At 41.1% G+C, this 19,217-nt stretch overlaps 1 protein-coding gene across 1 annotated transcript in view; it reads right to left on the reverse strand.

Moving 5' to 3' along the window:
* Positions 1-1,101: 1,101 nt before the first annotated feature.
* Positions 1,102-19,217, reverse strand: part of GCN1 (GCN1, eIF2 alpha kinase activator homolog) — a 38,379-nt gene continuing 20,263 nt past the window's right edge. The window contains exons 32-57 of the mRNA XM_026037513.1: positions 18,134-18,328; positions 17,708-17,954; positions 16,935-17,056; positions 16,516-16,630; positions 15,896-16,075; positions 15,362-15,582; positions 14,596-14,664; positions 14,319-14,457; positions 14,025-14,221; positions 13,471-13,613; positions 12,571-12,688; positions 12,163-12,378; positions 11,662-11,826; positions 11,058-11,219; positions 10,506-10,598; positions 10,152-10,295; positions 8,836-9,105; positions 8,430-8,543; positions 7,627-7,857; positions 7,251-7,444; positions 6,670-6,784; positions 5,450-5,546; positions 4,397-4,545; positions 3,687-3,794; positions 2,204-2,422; positions 1,102-1,803 (exon numbers count right to left, since the gene is read on the reverse strand). Coding sequence (XP_025893298.1) covers positions 1,678-1,803; positions 2,204-2,422; positions 3,687-3,794; positions 4,397-4,545; positions 5,450-5,546; positions 6,670-6,784; positions 7,251-7,444; positions 7,627-7,857; positions 8,430-8,543; positions 8,836-9,105; positions 10,152-10,295; positions 10,506-10,598; positions 11,058-11,219; positions 11,662-11,826; positions 12,163-12,378; positions 12,571-12,688; positions 13,471-13,613; positions 14,025-14,221; positions 14,319-14,457; positions 14,596-14,664; positions 15,362-15,582; positions 15,896-16,075; positions 16,516-16,630; positions 16,935-17,056; positions 17,708-17,954; positions 18,134-18,328 — 4,149 coding nt within the window. The 3' untranslated portion in view covers positions 1,102-1,677. The remainder of the gene's footprint in view (positions 1,804-2,203; positions 2,423-3,686; positions 3,795-4,396; positions 4,546-5,449; positions 5,547-6,669; positions 6,785-7,250; positions 7,445-7,626; positions 7,858-8,429; positions 8,544-8,835; positions 9,106-10,151; positions 10,296-10,505; positions 10,599-11,057; positions 11,220-11,661; positions 11,827-12,162; positions 12,379-12,570; positions 12,689-13,470; positions 13,614-14,024; positions 14,222-14,318; positions 14,458-14,595; positions 14,665-15,361; positions 15,583-15,895; positions 16,076-16,515; positions 16,631-16,934; positions 17,057-17,707; positions 17,955-18,133; positions 18,329-19,217) is intronic.

Here is a 19,217-nt window from a genome sequence, read left to right on the forward strand (position 1 = left end):
TCACTTGCAGAAATACAAGTTTACCGTAGAAGTAGTAGCAGTAGTGTTGGACCCAAATAGCAGCAAGGAAGTTGTGGGTATCTGTTTGTCTTCTTAAGATACGAAGGAAGCTTTTAATAGGCCTAGAAATTTATATAGTGACCTAGATGGTCGAGGAAGGTTATGGAATCTCCCACCAAAAATGATGGAAAAAAACCCCAATCATACGGAAAACTACTAGGACTGACTGGATTGGAACTGAGGCTACCTCAGGGAAGGGGTTAAACATTCCCCTAACATGCCCCAGTCCCTTCGCATGAGCATCTGGTGTTTTGCTGCTAGCACCTTCTCCTGCTCTCCAGGACTAAATCACAGGTTTAGGACCTGAAGAACATCAGTGTGACGGATCCTTGTACTTTTGGTCAGCATAAAACAGTGCTTTGAAGTATCTACTCAGTTGCATCGTGCAGTTGGAATCGTTAGTATGTATGGTAAAGTTAAAACCTTTGCCTGTTTGCTGCTACTGCCATAGCAATCAGAGAAAAACAGTTCTAGCAGAGCATGTGTTCCTGGGTGGTTCCTTTTTATGCTATTGCATTTTTGGATTTTATGATTCAAAGCTCCCCACCACCTCCTGTATCCTCATCTTTCAAACAGCAAAACTTAATGTTCTGTCTTGTCCGATGGAACCAGCTTCTTCTGCAGCTTTTTTTTTCTGTTTCAGTCAAATGGCACAAAAGTTTAATTCAGATATTGCTCTCTTGGAGCAATACAGTTTAGTGACAAAATAACTATTTTGGAATTGCCAAGTGTTTCTTGAAGCCTTGGAGACAAAAAATAGACGACTTTTCACAAACTGAATGACTAAAGATATTTTTATATTCAAAAATACTTTGGAAATGAGGAGAGTAATTATAATACTCTAAGTAACTTCAAAATTTCATTAAGTGTTAGTTCTCGTTTTTTTTTAAAACTCTAACTGTACCCAGTTTTGCAAAGGTCTTTACACACTGCTGCTCTACAAATTGTTTACATTGGAAACAAAGGAGGTCTAAAAAGTCACAGTATTGCATCATTGACAAATGAAGTAAATTTGTAAAAGAACAGCTTACCCAAGAAGGATCAAAATCAAAGCTTTATTAAGTTCCTTCTTTAAACAAGCTGCATTTAATCCCCCTTGTGCACTTGTCATTTCTAAGGCTATTTAAATACTTTTGTTTTACAGGGGTTTTCAGTCTTCAGACCGTCACAAGCAGCAAGTTAGCAGTACACAGAAACAATATGCTTTAACTTTCACCAAGTTCTGTTCCTGCTTCCCAGGGTCTGTGGAAAAGACTGTCAGTAGTTCCCGGTCGGAAAGCACTGGTTTTGCACAAACCCTGAGAAGGAGACAGGTTTCACCAGAGTTTAAGCCTGATGTGCTCTTGCAACATCTCACAATTGAACACAAGTTACCAGTATGATTGGTGTAATTATTTTGCATTATCTGTTTCAAAAAGGGATCAGATTTTCAATTTTCAACTAATGTAGGTCTAATTAAGGCTATTTTGGTATATTTGATATTAAAATACTATCTGGGAGTCCTTTTCATGAAATCCCATCAGAATTAACATTTTCAAAAATGAAAACATTTAAGATTGGTGTTTGAGTTGCAGTGCTGATGCAGCGGTTGGTTCAGTGTTTTCTTCGGGAGCCTCATCACGTCAGAATAGTGTCATCTATCTGTTCATCAGAGTCAGCCTGGCTCGCCAGCTTCTTCAGAGATCTCCGGCAGCTTTCGTTGAGAAGCTCCAAGCTGGCAGCATCTAGAATCCGGGAAACGGACTGTGGAAGGAAGTTACACCAGTTACCAAGGTCCTCGTGATACATCATTCAAAACAGGACAATTTAAATGGCTTATAGAGAAGATTTAACCGCAAACTTACAAACATACCAAAACCTTTCATGTAATTTTATGATTTCAGATAATAAAAACTATACAAAAACATAGCTAGGACTTAGAAGAGGAGTCTGGATATTGACCTACTTTGGAGCATCCCATCCATCCTCAAATGCTGTAACACCACTAATGCTGCAGCAAGATCACACAGCTTAGTGAGATCTAGCTGTTCTGTTACTAGCAGAAACTAGTAATGAGGGTTTGGCTGCAAGCAGGAGCAGCCCAGCCACACGCAGAGCAATGTGACGCAGCCTTCCCCCGGTGGTTACGTGTTCTGACTCATACCTGGAGCACTTCTTCACCCTCTCTCATCTTCAGGAGATTAACAATGGCTTGGTCACTGTAGGCTCTTACACTGGTGTTTTTGTCCTTTGTGTTGTCCAGAAGTGCTTTCAGAATTGGTTTAATTGTTGGAGGATCCAGGGAGGGAAGATGGTTTTTATTTGCCCACCAGATCATCTTCTCTGCTACTAGCTTTATGTCACTGGATGAGTTCTGGAGACACTGCAGGACACAGAAACGGTCAAACTCAGCTCTAAGCACAGGTAGGTAATTTGCTTTAACTGTATTAAACTAAACCAAGAAATGTCAGCAGTTAGCACCTTGCAAATGTACAAGAGGCAGACATTACCAACAAGTTCAACTAAACTTCTTGATATTAGATCACACCTTGAAAACACGATAGTTTTTAAAATGAAAACTTTTGAAAGTGTGGTTGTTGACAGGGTCATGTGCTTTCCTTTCAGCCCTCTCAGGAAATGACAATGACCACTAAGGCAGCCAAAGCTGGCCGTGGCAGCACTCCTGTAAAATACACTCGGGTCACCCGCAATGGCCAAGTCAATCTCCAGTTGCAGAAATGAATCGTACACATCAACGTATTTTTTTTTAAATTAAAAATGTACAGCTTATTTTTGATTTAAGCTCAACGCATTTAAATAAAAGTTAATGTCACTCTGCATTTATACGGCAATAAAGGTATTGGTTTGTGTGGCATTTAAAATTCTTTTATATTCTAACACGTTATAGAAATTAATACGTGGCTATAAGATTTTAAATAAAAAGTCTGATTTCAAGAACAATGGCTGCATCACATCAATTTGCAAGTTTTACAGATTTTATGGAAAGAAAACAAACTAAAACAGAAAGGAAAGGTAGATTATTTAAATAGATATAAATTGAAAAAAATGTATGAATTTCAATGCTGTCCTCCCAGGCTTTAAAAATTACTCCCTTCCACAAACATGGAAGTTGCAAAGTACTGTGGTGAAACCAGGGAAAGTAGGAGTTACTATTTGATATGATTACAACAAAAACCCTTCCACCTTTAAGCAATGTAAAGAAACAAAACTGCTAAAGAATCCTCCACTATTTTTCTCTATTTCTCTGCCAGCTATTTGTTACCTCAAGAAAAAAGTGAATTCATAAGGGAACAATACTGAGGTCTATCACAGGAGGATCAAAAGTCACATTTCCATTCTGCAGCAAGGATCATGTTATACTCACAACCTGCAAAGCAGGCTGGTAAAGTTATTCTGACTGTATTTTGCCTTGAAAAAAAAACCAACAAAAGAAAAAATCCACTAGACTTCCAAGCCTCAAGATATTTAGAGCTTCCCAGAAGATGTTCAACATTTCTATTTTGAATGCTGGAGTATGGTGCAGAAATTTGGGAGAGAAAGTCACCCATGAGTTGGTTTGAACAAAGGTTGTAGTACACTGGTTAACATCCAGTGAGAACAATTGCAGATAGCATAAAAAGTCTTACCTTAATAAAGAGGTTGGAGAGCTTGGGAGGAAGGCTCCCTCCTTCTGCTTCCATGTGGTATTTCATAAGAAAGCCCATCCCTCTGATGCCACTAACTGCAATTGGAATCTGTGGCATGAAGACACAATTTTATTAAAGCAGAGTTCAGTAGTCTTTCGATTAGACCCATGGTCACATGCGCTGGTGACCTTTGCAGAAGGCTGAATAGATCTTTTTAAACAACTGTAGCATGCAACGCAGGAAAACTCTATAATCTAGTGTTATTGGGTAACATGATGAAAAAATAATAATGTGGCTGGCAACCACAGAGAATGAGTGGCAGGACCCACAGAGCACAAAAGTTCCATGCACTATACCAAATTATTCATTGGTATGAACAGCAATTCAAAGATTTAAAAACCTCCCTCTTAATGAAATGAATGAATAATTCGCATGTCTTATAAACCTGGCCTATGACTAAGTGCTGTGACTACCAGGGCAATAGAAGTGTAATTTGCTCCCAGTGAAAGCTACTCCACAATTGAAATAATCACTTCCAGAGAGACCAGAACGTGGGGAAGTATCAGGACAGGCCAACAATTCAACTGTACGGTTGCATCTATCATGGGACAATCTTCAGATTGTGCTTGGAGAAGCTGTTGCTGCTCCTTCAACAACTGCCCCCACCAAGCTCTTGCAGCAGAACTCGTGAGCTCCCACACAGCACTTACTCTGTCAGCAGTGGCGTTGCTGAGGATCATCTCCTGGACGTTGTTGTAGTATCTGGGGGCACACAGTCTGCTGGGAGCCACATTCACAGCCACTGAGAGCGCCAGGCTTCGTCCGTGTCTCACCATCCAGTCAATTCCAGAGACATCCGCTGCAAAAGGAGAGCAACAACAGTGAGGCTCCGCTATTGTTCCACCTGATCCAAGAAAGCTTTCCTCAGTTTGGCAGTTCACTCCTATAAAATGAAATAAGCAGCATCTACAGCAATGCCTTGTTTCCTCCACTCCTCTCCAAGAAAAGCTGTAGAAACAGCACTTAAATGCAACACTTCTGCGAGACAGGAAAGCCTCCTGGGCACACAGAAATCGGACAAACAAGTGACTTTGTACTGTTCAACCTAGGTATTTCAGCTGGTGTCAGTCACACATAAGTAGGCCAGTATCAGTGCATGAAGGAGCTTGCTATCAGCATTACACAGGACTAATAAAAGTCTGTATCACCTGTAAACCACCTAAGAAATTCCCTTTTTAATTTCAAGAGTATCACAGCTTTCTGCTCTAGGAACTGCTACAAGTTCCTTCAGACTTCAGGCTTTTGTTTAACTGGGTTTTATTTGCTCTGAATGCATCAGATGTGAACAGTGACAAGATTAAGCCAATCTAACATCAAAATGCCACCAAGAAAGCAGAATTCTGCTCTCCCCTCCACCCAGCCTGAACCTCCTGTTGTCTCCCATCTTATGCGTCAATAAGACACATAATTACTCAGCCATGCTGGTATTTTCATCAACTCACCTGAAAACAAATCCAGGAAAAAAAAAGAAAAAAAAAAAGCCCAAATTACAACCATGACCTTGTATGTAACCATGTATCTGGATGTACAAATAAATAGCCATAAACAAAGAACGTACAAGAAAATCTACAGTAGAGACTCACGATTAAAATAAAAGGGCAGGAACCTAACCACACACCAAGTTTTTCTGAACTAATAGCTGAAAAGGTGTTTTCTCTTATTTTTCAGCTTCCATTCCATTCATAATAAATGGTTTCACCTACCCAGTAGGTGTTGCTGGAGAACAGTATTGAGCTCCTCTTCTGACAGGAACGCGCACAGTTCTGCTAAGCAGCCAGCTGAGGCCATGCGGGTGGCATCCTAAACAGGAAAGGAGAGACAAGTAAGACTTGTTGAACTCGATCCCTATGAGCCAGCAAGAAGACTAAGTCACAGAAAACCATATGAAATAACGAGGAGGAAATAAACAGCAGCAGATATCCTTTCACTTCTATTGCCTATGGATTTCTGTCAGTTCACGAAGTTCCATTATAAACCAGAACCCTTAAGTCAAACCCACAGTCCATAAAAACCAGAGACTGCCAGTCCTTCCATGAATTCTCACGTGTTATACAGAAAAGTCATAAAGATGCGTAAACAGCATTTTGATACATGTAAAGTTCTGATACATAATCTAGGCAATAAATGCTACTCCTAGCCATCTCTCAATGAGCTTGTGCTTGTGACAAGCTCATCCTCTTTTTACCTCTAAACTTTCATTTTTGTTTCCTTTGTTTTGTCCTATCCCACGTGTACCTTTCCACCCTGAAACTTGCAGTACAATGGGAATTCTTCAAATTTTCTATTTCTAGCATGCCAGTGGGTGCACGTCTGTGTTGCATAAATTAAAACATAAGAAAGAAATTATTATATGGTTAATTTTGATCCTACATACAATATCTGTCATACACAGAAGATCTGACACTAAAGCTGGAGAGTTTCTTGTTCAGTGGCAAAAAAAATCTGGCATTAGTTGAAAAATTTCTCACACGTAGATGATAAACCCCACCCGAGAACCTGCAAATAACTGTGTGTGCACATGGCAAAGGTACTGCAAGGTACTTTTCTCCAAGATAAGAAGCAAACCGCTACTTTAGAGCTGCCTCAAAGGTTGCTGAGGAACTGCAGGTCAAACCCACAAACACAGTTGTTAAGGAAACATTAATTTTGCATATTTCTCAGAGTTACAAGTTGATGGGCTTGAGATCTAATTCTTGTACCTGTGTCTTAACTAACACACTGAGGGCTCCAAAAGTATTGATTTGACAGACTGAATTCAGTTCAGTGAATAGTACCCAGTTACATGTTTATATAAGTTTCTCTCCACTGCATGAGCTCCCCAATAAGTTACTTTAGAAAGTAATTTCGTTAGAAAGTTTAGATTTTAATTTAAAAAGAAGGAGAGTGGAGAGCAGGGATCCCTTGCAGCTGTCTGAAGCAATACCTCATCATGGCCCAGCATCCCTAGAAGCACAGTGCTGATATTCTTCCTAATTGCAGCATCTACTTTTGCACCAGCTCCTCGTGTTACAAACCGCAGAGCTTGCAGCATTGTGTCCCTGGAAATGATCAGAAAGCACAGTCAAAGATTGCCTCTCCCCTCACCCGGGCAAGGACAGTGAGTTCTGTACATTTATAACTGCTTCGGATATTTCCACACTTGTATATTCGCGCCGCTTTCTTAAAGAAAAGATTTTTCTGACCATTCTAATCAATCCATAATCAAATCAAACCATACATCCCCTGTGTGTCCAAGCTTAGCTTTTGACTCATCTATTTTTTAATTTTTTATTTTTAGAAACAACCCTTAACTGTCAGCTGTCTTCACTAATAAGCGACTCCTACTCTCACAATTAAGGGGAAAAAACCTTTAGCTCTACCCAAGGAGCCAGAATAGTTTTGTTTATAATCATTTGACTTCAGAGGTTTATCCAGCTTCACTTTCTAGCAGTTTCTCACCACACTGACATGATTCATTCATCCTAGCCCATTGCAACAAAGTTCGGGATATCACCTCCAGCTTACCTGATGGCAGAGTCATCGCTGGACCGAATTCCATTCAACAGCTCAGTAAAGAGAGGATCCACTTTTACATGGATGACAATAAGCTTCCCGAGAGCATCAGCAGCTTTAAGGCGAACGGCGCGGTGCGAGTCTTGCAGCGCTTTAGTGAAGGTTGTTTGCAACTGAGGCAGGAACGGCTTCAGCGCAATCTCAACCTAGACGACGGAAGGGAAAGCAATGCATTCCAGGGCCGAAAGCAAAGCCTGAGAACATGGTCTTTGGACTAGCTTATCATTGCAGAAGAACAGTGGGAATAAGAGAAATTAAACACATGGTAGGTTCTAATTATCTGAAAGTGGAATCAGCACTTGGCCATACCTCTTACTTTGAACCTTACCTTGGCTAAGAGAAGGCTTAATGTTTCCAGTAGAGCCACCTTGACATTCCAGCTGAACCGATCTCCCAGGATCCTAATAAGTGGTCCAGTAATGCTCACCACGGATGGCTTAAGGGCTTCAGCAGAAGTCAGCTTAATAACAAGTCCTAAGGCCTTTGCCGCTTCTTCTTTCTGCTCTGGATTACCAGTTAAAACACCTTCCCTCAGTACCAGGAGTATAGAAGTCACCCCCTGTCATGAGAATTAGATAAGAATGCTTAGAAGTTTAGAAAGAAAACTTAGAAGATGCAAAAAACACTTATTTTTGCTCCTCTTAAACAGCAGATGCACAAACTCAGAGACTTCTCCCTCAATTTCCTGTTGATCTTCAGCTGCCTGCCTCCCTATCTATGAAGCTACTTTGCTTCAGTTTTATTTCATGCAGCTATGCCTTACTAAGCCAGTTGCTATGAGAAAAGTGCTAGCTGCTGATGGAATTTTTAAACCAGAGAAATTTGGCACAGAATTCCAGCACCACTCCTCCACTAAAAAAAGAAACAGCCAGCAACCATGACTTACATGCATAGCAGAAATGTTAAAAATCTTGTTACAAAACACTTCATGTCTTTTGTCCTTCTGTAGGGCAATATGAAAGCAGTAGTAACTTAGAGAAAGTTTGTCCAACACACAGGAGGGTCTGGAATGCCCCAGTAATCTGTATTTCTAATAGCAGCAAAGCCATATCAGCCAGTTCCCTGAAAAGGTGGAATATGATGGCTGTGATGCATCCACCTTTGCACAAGACGCTCGTTCTGATCCATTACCTTCTTAGGAATACAGAATCCTGGCACATGGTCGCCCTTGGCCTCATTCCCTACAATTCGGATGTCCTTGTGTAGGTCCTCAATGAGAGCAAGCTGATTCCCAGCATCTAATTTCTGCAGGAGAAAGAGATAGGGCAGGCAAAGACGAAGTAACATCACAAGCAGCTATTCTTGGAGAATTCTTCTCAGATTTGTTAAGACACACCATTTCCTGCATCCTCCAAAGAGCTGCCCATTCACTCACACTGCTGCAGTCAAACATAACATCTTACACCTCTCAAAACTGCAGTAATTATGTAGTTTCCAAAGAAAACAGAAGGTTCATTTCAAGCAGCATTTTTTTCAGCCATCCCCACTGCTTCCTTGCCAGCTCTTGCCACTGCAGCCTTTCCAAGCTGCCTCTCACCTTGGTGATGGAATTGAGCGCATCCCAGCTTTCATTCAAAACTACAGGATTGGTGTCATTAAACAGTCGTATCAAGCCTGAAACCAAGCTCTTGAGGTGACCGGTGTAGTCAGCTTTTGTCTTGCAGCAGTAGATGTTCAGCATGACAGCTGCTGCCTGCCTCATTCCCAGCTCAGAACTACGCGTAGCTTCTAACAGATCTTCAGTTATAATTCTTTGTCCAACATCATCTTCCACGGACAGGATTACGGACTGGCAGTTCGCCATCTCCTAAAGAGTCCAAATTAACTTTATATTAACTCTCAAACAGAAACAAAACAGATTTAGCTCCATATTTTCCTGCGTTAACCTGAGCATTTTCTTGTAGAAGTCTACGGCATAACCCTTTGGCTGATCTCTTCTCATGGTATAGCTGGTCACATCACTATTAAAAGCTAGATTCTAATCAAATCCATGAAGAAAAAAAAAAAAAAAAAAGAGAATGGATCATCATTCCTGAAGCAGACTGACATATATGACCAGTTCTCAAGATTTAGCAAGTGACCAAACTTTGCTCAAGTGATTTTTGCACCAGTAGCTCTGGTGCAGAAGAGAAAGACTGCCCAAACTTTCCATATAATGAGACCTGCTCAGTCTCCCAGATTTTACCACAGACTCAGCCTTCAGACTGTCGGCCTCATCAAACAATACTTCTTTTATTGTTTTTTATTTAGGTATTGTTGTGCTATGTATTATAATACTAATTACAAGTTTGAGCTGTAGACACACTAGAGATCTCCAGGCAGACTTTGGGCTGAGCCAAGAGCCATCTACAGCAGATGAGCAGTAAGACTCTTATCACTAACATTATTAATTCACCACGTTGAGCAGATGTCTACAAGCAAGCACAGCTCCAGGATCTGACATAGCACTCTGGACTCCAAATACTAGATATTTCTGAGAGCAGTACATAAGGTGGACTAAATGCTAAACAGTTTTTTTCCTCCCTCTTTGGCTCTTTAATCTCGCAGACTTCTACACAAAGAATAAACACAAAGTTAACTAGACACTCTGGCAGCTCTCCAGGAATTGAAATATCCTGAGAACGGTATGACTTCACAGGCCAAACAGATTTTTGCATGGATATGAATAGTTTGGAAAAATACATTTTTGAACTCACAATATACCATCAGCCAAAAAGGCAGCCTAAAGAAGATAAGGGACGGAATCTGTAATCTGTGAGGCCAGAAAATGCAAATTCTGTGCTACAAAGGAAACCTGAAAAACTACCTTCAAGCAACTGGTCTTAAGAGAGAGCTGAGATGTGTGTTACTTGCCAATTGCTCTTCACTGGTCCCCAGCTTCTCTTTCAGTGCAGACATCATAGCAGGTAGGATGACACTCAAGTGCCGTGTCAGAGCATCCCCTGCCACTGATGAGAGGAAAGCTAGCACACGGGTGTTTACAGGAGGAGTAGTCAGCTGAACAAGAAAGCAAACACATAAGTAGAGGGTTTTTTTTTAGAAAATGAAAGACTCCTAAGAACAAACACATCACAACCCAAATGACAGTGCTTCTAGCGTGAAGTCAGAGAAGAATTCAGAGTATGCTCTTCCTTCTGGCATATCAACCCAAACAACAGAGGGGGAAAAACAAACCACAGTGATGTTTTAGTTTGTTTCCAGTTGTACCTTTGGCACCAAGTAAGGCAGCACCACACGGCTCTTGACAGCCATAACTTGTTTAAGACCATCCACAGCAAAGTCAGCTGTCTCTTCGTTATCCTACAGGGAGAGAGAGAAAGTCGTAAACCTTCCTGAATGCTCATTTGTGACACACCAAATTAAACACATTTTCAAGTGAGTTTACTGCATGATCACCCAACCAATGCTTGTGCAAGTCCTTCTACCTAAAAATGCTCTCATACTATAGAGCAAAGCCTAAACCAAGCTCTTTTGCTATACCAGAAAGATTTTCTCTATCAAGTATCATGACCAAGCAGCTTCTGCAGGTGACAATGGCAAATCTCTAGCAGAGCTAGATGTAGAAATTTAGTTGAGTGCTTTAGCCACAAGACTTTGGCTGCTTGTAGCCAGGATGACCCTATGCAAGGGGAAAAACAGAGCTGCCATTGCCCTGGAGTTCTGCCACTACAAGTCTGCTTCTCCTTTACACCAGTACTTCAAAACCTGTCCCATGACAACATTAATGAAGTTGTTGATTAATATTTGAGTAATGCTTACCAGCTGCTTCAGTAAAAATGGCAGGATGTCTTCAAGAGCTTGATGTCCAATTGTTGAGTGCAACTGTTCAAAGGTTTTAGCTGCAGCTTCCCTGACTTCTTCCAGAGGGTCACACAGTGCTTTTCTCACTGTAGGAACTAAGGACTCAGAGAAAAACAGTACCTAAAAAAAAAAGGTAGAGATAAAATTACAGAATATCTGAACAACAAGAGTTAAAGCATACATACAGCTCTGTAAAACAGCTAAAAACTCAGAACTTGCATGACTGAAACTAAGTTGCTGTTTGCTTAAAATACACTGGTGGAAGAAGAGAAGGTTTAATCAAATATTTGTAGTGCTTTGAAGTCACCTGGAATATCTTTTCAATTATTATACTAGAGGACATTTTCAATTATTGTATCTCATAATTTCAAGTGAGATTGTGCAATGATTTAGTTACCAACATATAAAAATGCATACATTTATCTGAAAACAACTCAACCCTTGAACTAAATTCATAAAATAAATCTAGTACTGTGACTGTACTTCACTCTACTGCAACACTGGCACTTACAGCCTAAAAGGCTACAAAATTGGGGATTCCACCTTTTAGGATTTGACTTACCGCCTCCCTGCTGGTAGATTTCATTATTTCACTCAAACCAATGCAGACTCCTTGCCTCTCATCACTCTTGTCTGACCTCAGTCCCTCTTCCAGGATGGGGATAATTTCTGGAAGGATCTTCTCTCCCAACTTGCGGACAAGGTCTCCTAATGTCCGTGCTGCAACCTGTCCCCAAAAATTCATTAATTAATTATACTCTTGTTTCATGAAACTTAAGAAGGTTAAACTTTGAAGAAATGTTGTATTTTGACTATAAACTTCTGTTCACTGTATAGACTGACTTGTAGAAAGGGAAACGCTACCATAATACAAAGCACAGAAAAACATTTCTATTTCCATTACAGCTGCCTTGAGCAGAGAGGACTGAGATGTAGTCATGCTCAGAACAACTAAATCAATGAAAGCTTAGGAGTGGTTTATAAAAACAACTATGCTGTGTTTTTCAGGGGTGAGTGAAGATGGTCTCCTTTGGCATCAAGAAGGCATTGCTCCATTTCTCACCGTTCGCTTATCCGCACAAGTACTGGCTAGGAATCTCAGCAGAAGACCAAAGAGAGTTGGCAAAATTTCACGCAGTGTGCGGGGAGTGTTTGAGACTACAATCTTCCAGACGTGCAAAGAGGCCTGACGCACGACAAGCTGCGTGTCGGAGCGGCCCATGTACAGCCCTGCCAGCACCCCGTTCCGCCTCTCCACACCAAGAGCATTAATAATCGCCTGAAAAGAAAAAGCACAACATTTTATTATCTACTCCTGAAGCTTTCTGAAAATATTTATTACTATATTGACATATTATTTTACATATTTAATACGTACATATGTATATACACATGTTAATTCAGTAGGTCTATCAAGCAGATTTTCCAGGCTGATTTTAAGAAAAGGTATAACAGATAAGAACAGCTGTACCTTGTTTGACTGGGCTGTTCCAAAGTTGTCATCCTCAGAGGCAGTTTCTGTAGTCATTTTTCCAGTAACTCCTGAGATATGGAATAACAGATCTCCAAGGAGCTGAACTGAGCTAAACCTGGCAAGAGGAGCAGCAAGCTGAGTGTTACAAAACAAGGTAATTTTGGACAGCATCTGTCCAACTGTGGCAGTACCTTGAATACAGATGGCAGAAATATGCCAGACAAAGAGCTAGTCAGCACTGAAATACTACATGGGCCAATATGTAAGATCATGCTGCCTATATGACTGAAGCAGAACACTTTCAAAAAAAAAAAAAAAAAGAGAATTCCAAACCAGAATGTGGATGAGAGAGTTCTCTTATCAGAGTAGTGTATCAAGGAATAGCTTGGACTCTAAAAAGGAAGAAGACAGTCTCTATTGTAAGCATTCACCCACTGCAAGCATCTATCTATCCCAACCCAAAGGCATGGGATAAATGTACTCAGTATCCATCTGACAAAAGCCTTTCGGCACAACTAATTCTTGAGGAACTGCTATGAGCTGCGAATGCTCCGTTGCACATATCCATACACAGAAGAACATTAACGTACTCAGAATTTTGGAAAATGAAAAACAACATGTGAGGGCTAAATACTGTCACAGCAACTGCCTTGAAAGTGCTTTTTAGATTCACCTTCTGGTAGTGATTCTATTCGGAAAGCTCTGCAGCTCCTGGGAAACCCGATCCACAGCAGGCAGGGCTGCTCACGCTCAGTGCTATGAGCCAACAAGTACAAAGAGATGCTCTCCTTTGCTCCACAGGTGCATTTGCTTGAAGAGCAATTCAGAGGCCAAGTCCCTTTGGATTTCCCAACATGGAAGAGATATATATCTATGGATTACAGGCTTATCCCTTACCTTATCCTCCACAAGTCATCAAACAGGCCCTGCTCAAGCTGTGGCAGCAGCAGTGCAATAGCAGTCTCCGCATACATGCTTATGATTCTCTGGCCAGCACGCAGGGCAGTGTCCCGCACAAACTCATTCTCATCTGCCAGTGCCTGAGCAGAGAGAGGAGTGTCTGTGAAAGCTGTGATTTTTTTTTTCCAGCACAATGCACAAGACCCTCAGGAAGATAATGAAACGATGTTTTCCCTCTAGCCTTTAAAAATAAATGATCTATAGAGCTATAAATACACAAGGTTCATTTCAAGAAATTACTAGTGACCCAATCAAGATAGCACCAAGTATTTGGAGAATAAAAAAAAATAATTCTAGTTCTTTTCTTTATTTTAACATAATATCTATATAGTATTTTAATTGTAAGTTCATATAATTTACATACTATTTTATCTAGCAATGCTGGATGACTCACTGCAAATCTCACAGCTATTGGAAATGGTGTTTAATATATTCTAGAAGCTTCTTTTTCTTCTTTCATGAGTAAAACTCTCCAGGTCTCTGCTACCTACCTTAAGGATACAGGGGATGATGGGACCCACATAGGGAGTGAACTTGTCTCCAAAGGTAATGGGCAGGTAATTGAACATCATGATGTAACCATCCCGTACATGTGGAGCAATATCCACTTTGCTGGCAGTAGCTACAATCTCTGGCATAAGTTTCTCCAGCTTTTCCACCCCTAAACCAGCCATGACTTCAGCGAGACCTGGAGGAAAAAAAAAAAGCAAACAACACAAGAAACATCAGGATAATCTTGTCTAACAGGAGCTCAGTCTGAGCTCAGCATTCAGAGACATCCTCACCCTGAGCAGCACCAGATCGATCTACTGAGCTCTGTTCATATGTCAGTGTCTCCATTAGCCATGGCAACAAGTCCTCAAAGCACGACTCTCCCATGCCCTTCACCATGGCTCCCAGCGCCTTTGCAGACACCGTTCGCACCTAGAAGAGCAGCAGATTTGCAAAATACCCAGTCAAAGTTAAGACAGAGACACATCTGCCTGAGCACAGAGCTGCAGAAGGTCAGAGAAGAGTCTGAATAACGGCATTAAAAGACAAACTGTTTTTGCACAGACTTACTTCAGGCACAGGATCCAACAGAGATGCTTTCAGTCCAGGAGTGACACTAGGCAGGTAAGGAGCCAAATCCTGAAACAAGGATTCCAACGAGTAAGAACTGTATTCCAAGTGGAAAAGAAAGCTAAATAACAATCATCATTCACAACCTGAAAGCTCATCCAACTGCTTTCACAGTCCTGCAAATAGTGACACTGAATTGGTCTGTCTAAAGCAGAAAACAGCCAAATTTATGCAGATCATGCAAGACTTTTTGATGCCAATCCCTAACGTACCACTTTGAGCCTGTGGAAAATCCAACACTCCTAACCTTTACATGAGGTTTAAATATGGAGGGTATCAGCTCAAAAATTAAACAGATCTTTAGACTACAGTGAGGTTTTACATATACTTGTCAGACAAACCCTGGATCCCTTTGTAAGCTACTGATTCATGTCTTGCTGGTAGCAATTTTGCTCATTTGCTTGTTAAGACATTTCTCACATGGTAAAAAAAAAAAAAAAAAAGACAAGCTCTTTTGTGGGAGATAAGTCTGGCAATAACTAGTTGAGCAAAGTACACAGCTGACAGTCTAAAATACCTGAAAATTTTCACTCTGTGGCCATTATCTGTTAATTTACATACATTAAGTTACAGAAGCTGTCTGAATTCTAACGGTGTCTATCCTACAGCAAAATCCCAGAAGCAAATAAATTATCCCTAGCACTTGCTACATCAGCTTCATCACAGTGAATATAGCATAGAGGAATGGGGCTCTCCTGGCAGGTACCTTCTGATCCGTCAGGGAGTACATGTTCCCAATGATCTGGGCAGCCATTTTCCTGGTGTCCGTGGAACGATCCTGAAAAGCTCTCTGGACAATTGGCATGATAAGTGCTAAGGACGGAGCATCGATGAAATGGACAAATTTAGTATCCAACAGGGTCTGCAGACACTTCTGGGTCTTCCGGGAGGGGTCAGTGAGGGCATCCAACAGAACTGGAGCAATTGCTGTATATTTTTTTTTTAAAAAAAGGAGAGAAAAGACTTTATTTGTACATAAAAATGTACATTTTAGATCCTAAATCAAGCAGCAGCTCAGAAGAGAAAAAATACTACTGGCATTAGTTGATAAAATGGAAAAGTACATTAAAAAAAGCCTTGAAGAAGATAGCTGTTGCTGAGCTTTTGTGTTATATAGGTGTAAAAGTAGCTTCATTAGAAGTTTAGACTTAACCTTAGACAAAGTGGGAATAAAACTTGATATTCTAAAACCTGGTTGTGTCAGGACCGCTCTCGGGCAACAGACATCGCCAGTTCTTACCAAGGATTTCTGGATTCCTGATGACAGACCCAATCTGCCTGAGGGCTTGCTGACCTGCTTTCTGCACCTTCACATGAGAATCTGTGAGCACTTCAGTCAGTTTTGGCACAATATTGGGCAAGCAAGAAGAAAGCTGTTTGGGGGCACAGTATGCCATAGCTCCCAGCAGTTCCACTGACCCTGTGCAAAAAGTACACAAAAGAAAAAATATATCTAAAGAAGCACACTGCATTAAAGAGACATAAGATGATGACCATTATTCACCTCAAATCCAAATTCAGTGTGGTCTGACTGGTTAGAGAACACAAGTGGCTGAAATGCATTAAGCCACTAAAAACACTTATTTTTGATAAAATGAAAAAGGGGAAAAAAAAGGAAACATCCACTTTCTTGATTACTCCTAGACAGATGAGGGGTAACAAATGTCCCTTGAATTTGCAGGGGAAAAAAAGAAGTTGCACAAATGTGTCCGGAACCACATTTATATAATCAAATGCTGTAAAGTCCACGATCCCCTTATGAGACAACCTATTGCAGCCATCTTCTAGATGTCAAGGAATAATCATGGGAAGTGACAGTGCAAGGAGCTGCGAGCTGTGCGCAGCTGTGGCAGTCCCTACCGGCTTTCGTTCTCCAAGACTCTTCTTCTAGCGCTGCAAGAAGTGACGGCAAAACCAGCTTCACCCCATGAGTACTCAAGTTGCTCATCACTGCTTTTGCACAGTCATCCGCGGCCTTGCAGGGGAACAGACAACATTTAGAAGCTGCATCACAAAGCATGTTCTTCATTCCTCATTCAAAGACTCAATGGGAACAAGCCTTTCATTTAAATAGCATCCGAGTGCAATGATACAGCTAGCCAAGTAGCTACAAGCTACCCGCCAATGAAGTAAGATGCTTTCTGCTACTTAGAAGATGGATTTCTATCAGGCTATATTGTCTAAACCTTCTTAGCTTGTGCAGTTAAAAACTGCCTTCACATCTATTCCGTTTCTGCTTTCTCCCAACATTATGTTCTCAGAAATTCAGGGCCTCTTACCTCTCGCACATACTGGTTTCCATCTCCAAAACAAAGCAGCAAGTGGGGCAGCACGTGAACCACGTAAGGCTCAAACAGCTTCCCTAGCATGTTGCAGAGCATCTCAAAGGCAAACAGAGCCCCTAGAGAAACATCAAGCAGAGGTGGAGGGAAATACAACTTCATCAAAAGGAGACGGAAAGAGAAGTTATCATCTGCCAATTATCTATAGAGTTTGCCAAAAAGACTTAAATTTCACAGCTGAAAATCTCTTGCTTTCTTGCATTCATGAGTAGTGCTGTGGGTTTCTGATCTTAGAAAGGACAAGAGGTCCAGCAGCATTAAAAATATGCAACACTCCTCTGGATCCTAGTTTAGGTGTGTAGAAATAAGGACAGAAGTATCTAACAGCAAAAAAATATAAATAAATAAATAAATAAATACAACAAGAGTCTGACAGCCCCCCTGGACCAGTTGCACTGAAATACATGGCATCCCACAAGCAGCAGGAGCCCTCTTAGCAACAGCTGCCTGGGAACATGGGAGAGAAGGGAGCAAGCTCATCGTCTAGGACCAGAAATCCTTCTTCCAACACCAAGCAAATGGAACAGTTTTAACATGCTATAATTATCAATGGTTTCAAAACAGACAGTCCCCATTTCCCTCCCTATAAACAGGGGTAAAGGGAATACAGGAACCCAAACAGAGTAGTTCATGTATGATTTGATCCAACCACCCTGGTAGAAGATATGAGAGACGTAAAGTAATTGGAGGGAGAAACTCTTGCCCCTCACCCTCTCGCCGACGAAAGTTCTTCTTGTCCTGGATAGCATCAGTCAAAGTGGTCATCATCTCTTGCTGTTTGAGGGACAGGATGCCAAGGCCTTTCACCAGCCCTGCCAGCCCATACGCGGCCCCTTTGCGCTCAGCATATTTATCGGATTCCAAAAGCAGCTGCATGAGCTTCTGAATCATTCCTCCTGCATCCTCCTTAATTGCAGGCACCAGTGGTGGTAGGCAGCTTGCCACTGACTCCTGAACCTGTGAAACAATCCACCAGCTGTCAAATCACAGAATATTAGTTACCAATATAACTTTTCCCTGGACTGCAAACACAGTGCCAACTTTCTGTCACTATAGCAATTTTCTAACAACCCTAAAAGAATCACAGCCCTAACCTGCCTCAGCTTGGAACATCATGACCCCTCTAAGGGACTTACCTGCTGAGATGGTGTGGACAAGGCTGCTATCAGCTTGCCAACAATTGGTTTTACTTTAGGGTCACTCTTGTCCAGATGTTTTGCCAGTGAACCCATCAGAATGACCACGCTCTGTCTGACAGCATCATAACTGGCATCATTAGGAGCATTTTTCAGGAATTCTTCGAACACTGGCAAGAGAGAGTTAACACTGTCCTGAAAAACAAAACCACAGAACTTGCCACTAGACTCCACTCAGAATGAGGTTTGCTATGCTCAGTGGACGTGTTTGTTCTTCTCTGAGCCAACAAACTGAACAATCAAACTGTATTTACAGTTCATTTAATATGTCACATCATATAAAATTTTGCACTACCTACACAGGCAACAATTACTTCCTGCTAGAGAAAAGTTAGCTCTTAAAAATGAGATACACAAAACCTGACAGCACAATGTTTTGCCAGAAGCAGGAAAGACTGAATAGTAGGAAAATATTGCAGTTTTCATCACCTGTAAGAAGAGGTCACAAAGGCAGTTCTAAGATATGTGGGAGAGTGAAAAGAGCAACAGAAACACTGAGGTTGACAGGAATATAAATTGCTTTCCAGAAGAGGGGACTGTCACACAGAAGGAAACCAGAAGCTGAGCAGTCTACATCCCTGTATCTCTCTCACTGCTACAGAAGGTCTAGTGGTGAGGAATAAAGATAGTCCTCAATTCTCTGAAGGAATATTGCTGGTTTACAGTTTATTGAAACCAATGATTAGTAAGTTTTCCCGTTTTGTTTCTCCAGAGGCCAGGGGAGAGTTTCACCTTCCCGGGAGGAGAATCTATAGTCTAATTTTACTTTATTACTCCAATTTTGCCCCATTTTAACTCCAATTAACTTAATTCAGGGTGTTTTGTCTTAAAATATATATATATATATATATACACACACACACAGGAACAAGAGGGAAGAATCACACTTAGTCTACACTAACAGAATGACCCTAACCGCAGGGAAATCCCTCTTACATGAAAGTTTTCAGCTGTTACAAGTAACAGCAACCTCTAAGAAATAAAACTGAGTTACAATATGATGATATCTATGTCTTCATTAGGC

This window comes from Nothoprocta perdicaria, unplaced genomic scaffold, assembly GCF_003342845.1.
Source record: "Nothoprocta perdicaria isolate Ctin4 unplaced genomic scaffold, notPer1 scaffold_2, whole genome shotgun sequence".
Lineage (NCBI taxonomy): Eukaryota > Metazoa > Chordata > Aves > Tinamiformes > Tinamidae > Nothoprocta > Nothoprocta perdicaria.